Consider the following 5,000-nt stretch of genomic DNA (forward strand, 5'->3'; position numbering starts at 1 on the left):
CTACACTGCAGCAAAGTAGAGGGGTTGAGGGGAGATGAAATCAAACCTAAACCCTCTCGCATTTTTTTTACTCAACTACTTAAATATTACAATTAAGCGTCCATATCTTCAGCAAGGTCGAGGAAACCAAGGTCATTACAATACGACGCAATCATGAGTCACTCTCTCAGTCAGTGTAATTGCATGTCAATCTGCCCCCCCCCACAAACTGACAGGCAGGCAGACAGACAGACAGGGCCAGCTGGGTCCCTCAGATCCAGCTGGTATTCCACCAGCCTCCAGCCCCCTGACAGCCTTCTCTGTCTCCGTGATCGGAGCCCTCTCCCGGGGCAGGGGGAACAGGGGAGCCGCCCCTGGGTATCGCTGCGTTCCCATGACATCACTATGCAGCTATTCCTGCCCAGTCGACCCCCCCCTGCTGTAAATCTGTCATTGATGGGGATATTATTTCCCAGCGAGGACAATAACCCCCTTTCCTTTACGCTGGCATCCCCTCCGCATGGCAGCTCCATCGCTACACAGCTTGAAGAGCTTTCCAGGTTTGGATGTTCTAAACACTGTTAAAGTGGTGTGTGTGTGTGTGTATGTGTGTGTGTGTGTGTGTATGTGTGTGTGTATGTGTGTGTGTGTGTGTGTGTGTGTGTGTGTGTGTGTGTGTGTGTGTGTGTGTGTATGTGTGTGTGTATGTGTGTGTGTGTGTGTGTGTGTGTGTGTGTGTGTGTGTGTGTGTGTGTGTGTACATAGGTTAGGAGGCTGTCCTTGAAGAACATCTGAGCCCATTTGGCATCATAATCAACCACCGCTGGGACACACACATGCTAGTCCCCCCTCTTCCTCTACAGGCCTGAGATGGGAGACAGATGGAGGGAGACATATCCCAGGCTCACCTCCCATCCCCAGAGGGTTTCCATCACCCTGTGTCTGTGTGTGTGTGTGTGTGTGTGTGTGTGTGTGTTCTGCACAGGACCTCTAATCAACCTCTGCTGTAACTAAAAAGCGGCGTGACAGGAATAACGTTGTTGGCCATAACAAGCTTGTTACACTATGACCGACCCCTTGCCCCAACTGGTGCCATAACAAATGACAGAGAGGTAAGAGATACTAGATTGGGGTCAGGTCCATTGTAGGTATATTGTAGGTATATTGTAGGTATATTGTAGGTAGGAGATGTAACGTCTCATCCTGTTTCTTAGTTATGTTATTCACTTATTTCACTTATTGTTTCCTGTTTATTTTTGTGTTCCTCACCTTGTCTCTCGTTTCAGACACTTCACCACCTGCCCTTGTGTGTTTCCCGCCAGTGTGATTGTCTACCCCGCCCTGATTGGCTTCATCTGTTCCTCATCATCCTTCCCTGTGTATTTAGTCTGTGTGTTCTCCTGTCTCTGTGTCAGTTCGTCTTTGTACCTTCGTGTCATATGCATTTTCTCGTGATAAGTATTCCTGGTTTTTGCTCTCCGAGTGTTTTTGACTTTGCATTTTTGCCTACCCCTTTTCGTATCCCTTCCTGGATTATCTGTCTACCCATTGACTGCCTACCTGTGTACCGAACCTTTCTGAAAGTAAAGACTATTCTATTGGATTTAAGTTTTTGTCTCCGAGTCGTGCATTTGAGTCTTTTGCCTGAGTACTCCTGCCATTACAGGAGATGAGGTCAGAAAATCAGGAATTCCTGGAAAGCAGCTTTGGGAGTCTAAAGCCACAGCAAAATATCGTACTGTAGCTATTGACAACGAGAAGAAACCAGTCTTATCAATTCCAGACGTTGAACTTTTATTAATGTTTTATGTTGAGAGTGTTTCATGTCTGAATATCACCGAGTTGAGGTTTGTCCTCCTTCAAATATAAACAAGGTCTGTATTTCGGTTCATCAGGTGCCACTATTGTATGCATGTACTACTATTATCCATGTTTCTATTGCATTACCGTACTATGAAGCTGAGTGAATATGTTTTTAAGCGTCCAAAAAGCATTGAAACCTATCATTTAAGGCATTTATATAGGGTCTTATATAGGGTCTTATATAGGGTCTTATATAGGGGAGCACTTGGAGCTGATTCGTTTCTTACAATGGCAGTCTATCACTTACACGCGCTGCTGAACCATGAGGCGCATCTGTGGAAGTCATGAGTGTACAGCATGTTTCACAGAAGTTACAGCTCACTCTCTGTTTCTCCTGGCTGGGGACAGAACTTGAAGCAGGTGGCTTTCTCCCGATCGTGGGATAGAGGGAACGAGAGAAAGAACGAAAGAGAGAGAGAGAGGGGGGGGAGAGAGAGAGAGAGAGAAGAGTGGAACTCAGGCCAGGCCAGAGGTCCAGAGCAGGATTACTCAGTGTTTCATCTTTCAACACGTTAATAATGTAGCCATTCCAAATATGAAGGGTGGGAGGGAGGACAGCAGAGAGAAAGGGGGACTGTAGAGCTGTTACCATGGTGCCAGAGGGCACACACTGTGGAAGCATGTGCGTATTGTATTCAGACGTGGTTCAGACTGGAGTTATCTCAACTGTCTCATTTCTGGAGTTGGTGAGGAGGTAATCTCAGATCACAGGATTTGTGAAGAGTCCAAAACCCCTCGAAACGCTTTGCTGTGGGCTCTGGAGTAACACCAGTGAGGACGCCGTTGCCACAATCCATGTTCACACTATTCAATAAACCCCAAACCCACTAAACTGATTTTGTGTCATTAAATACTAACTGGTATCTATTCCATCACGCTCAAAACTGCTGTTAAGAGCTACAGGTTCTCCCAAGACCTTTCCCTTTTAGGTTAATTTGTAATGAAGGATCCTCTTGAACCACCACATTCTGTATCAATCTAAGCTAAACTACATACCCTGTTGATTATCCCCCCCCCCACTGTAACTTCTTTACCTCCAACGGGGCCCATCTTGTTGGTGATGGCGTAGCGGAGGATCCTCTCCTCTTTGACGTACATGACGAACACGCGCTCCATGGTCAGCTGCTGCGTCTCCGTGCCCGCCTTGGGTCCGTGGCGGCAGTCTCGGTACGTGATGTTCTGACGAAGCTGGAAGGAGAACGACTCTGAGCCCCTTTCTGCCGACACCACCGTGAACTCCCGCACCGAGGTGGAGGTCACCACTGAGGGGGGAGGGGGGAGAAGATACAGGGACAAATTAATTTCGGATTTCCCTGCCAGTAATGATATTACACTGTATTATATTTGAGAGTTTTAAGCATATTTCATACAGTTTCTTATCATTACTAACATATCATCTTCCACAAGTTCCAAATATTTTAGAGTTTTAAGCATATTTCATACAGTATATGTTTATGTTTATGTTTCACTTGACTAGTTCTGCATGTACATGTATTTTCCAGTGTATTTATGTTTGGTTCTCTCCTCAGGTGTAGAAGAAAAAAATTGCAAAAAAAACTGCTAAAACAAAGTAAGCAAAATAAAATGTATTCATTTAGTCCATATGTAGTTCAGAGTGTGCCAAAATGCAGTTCCGAGTGTAGCTGTTGAGGTAGAAGAAAATTACTCCTCAACCGCTACATGGCACTGCACACAACACCTCCAATAACATACCAACACCCCCTCCTTCTCATGACCCGCGTGGCCCTGGCCTGTAATCAGGGCAGGGTGAGTGGCTATGCTAACTGAACGCTGCCTTCCACAGTGTGCCTCCAGATGAAAAACAGTTTACGTTTGGGAGCACATGAAAATCAGTCCCCGCTTCCTTTAAAAGGAAGTCGAGGCAGTGAAGTTGCAGAGTCTGTTCTTTTTATAGCCCAACCGCCAACTAGCCTCCCGATGGTTATCTTCAAGCAGTGAGAGATGGCTGGGACACTAAGAGGGGGGCCAGTGGTGATTTGATTACACCATGGCAGCAGATTGGACAGACACCAGTTGTACTGAAGGCAGCTGTTTTTACATCCTTAATGGGTAAATAATTCATTTGGCTTTTATACGGACAAGATAAAGTGGGAGGGTGAGTGTCAGGTCAAGTTTAAAGTATGACAGTAGTTCCTTATGAGTCAATGTCTGCTCCATGTACAGTCAAATATGGTAAGAAACCTTTCAGGGTTTTATAGCCTGTCATGGTGCACTTTTATTACAACAGAGACATCACTAAATACAAACAGCTGGGTTTTTTTAAGAAGAAGAAGGGCCTAACCCTAACCTTAACCCTAACCCTAACCCTAACAGATACATATCACTAAATACAAACAACTGTTTATTTTTTTTTGAAGAAGAAGGGCCTAACCCTAACCTTAACCCTAACCCTAACCCTAACAGAGACATATCACTAAATACAAACAGCTGTTTTTTTTTAAGAAGAAGGGCCACTGGTACTGATAAGAGCTATACAGTACAGTAAGCCCCAGGGCAGCAGAGAGCTGAGGCAGGGACAGGTGTGCAGGTGTGACAGGTGTGCATCTGTACCTGAGGGGTAGTACTGATAGGTCTCCTTGTAGGGCTCCATTTGCAAGGTGGCACCGGGGGCGATGAAGGGCACGTTACCAAGGAGACGGGTGTTCACTCTGAGATAGTTCTGTTCGTCAAGTCCGAGGGCCGTCTGCATGATGTTCAGCCGCTGGTTGCCGGGGTAGAAGGTCACCTCTGCGTGGCGAATGAACTCAGCGCCTGAGGGGAACAGACAGGAAGTCGTTTACGTTTTTGTTTCGCTTTCATTACACCAGAGACGACATGGGGAAGAGAAGACAACTTTCGATCGCTTTTTTTCTAACACAAGAAGTATAACAACTTCAGGAGGCCCATGTTGTGCAAGTATCCCTGCTGACGGACAATTATGCGCAGCGTATTTAGACCAGTGGTCCAAACACATATGAGAATGATATCCATTGTTATGGGTTTACTGATGAACACCGTTCATCTTGCGCCAGCCTGCCTGCTCATTACTAACAGATCATCTTCCTCAAGTCCTCTGTGCTAATATAAAAAAAACCCTGAAGAACAGCAGAAACACCTGACTTAAATCAGTACGAGGGGCGGAGTAGACTAAACCAGGC

General features: G+C 45.9%; 1 protein-coding gene across 1 annotated transcript in view; it reads right to left on the reverse strand.

Annotated features, from left to right (window-relative positions):
* Positions 1–5,000, reverse strand: part of nid2a (nidogen 2a (osteonidogen)) — a gene marked incomplete at its 5' end in the record, with an annotated part of 33,129 nt that overhangs the window by 16,845 nt on the left and 11,284 nt on the right. Inside the window, 2 exons of the mRNA XM_083684222.1 lie at positions 2,877–3,104; positions 4,414–4,614. Coding sequence (XP_083540348.1) covers positions 2,877–3,104; positions 4,414–4,614 — 429 coding nt within the window. The remainder of the gene's footprint in view (positions 1–2,876; positions 3,105–4,413; positions 4,615–5,000) is intronic.

This window comes from Argentina silus (assembly GCF_951799395.1).
Source record: "Argentina silus genome assembly, chromosome: 14".
Classification (NCBI taxonomy): Eukaryota; Metazoa; Chordata; class Actinopteri; order Argentiniformes; family Argentinidae; genus Argentina; species Argentina silus.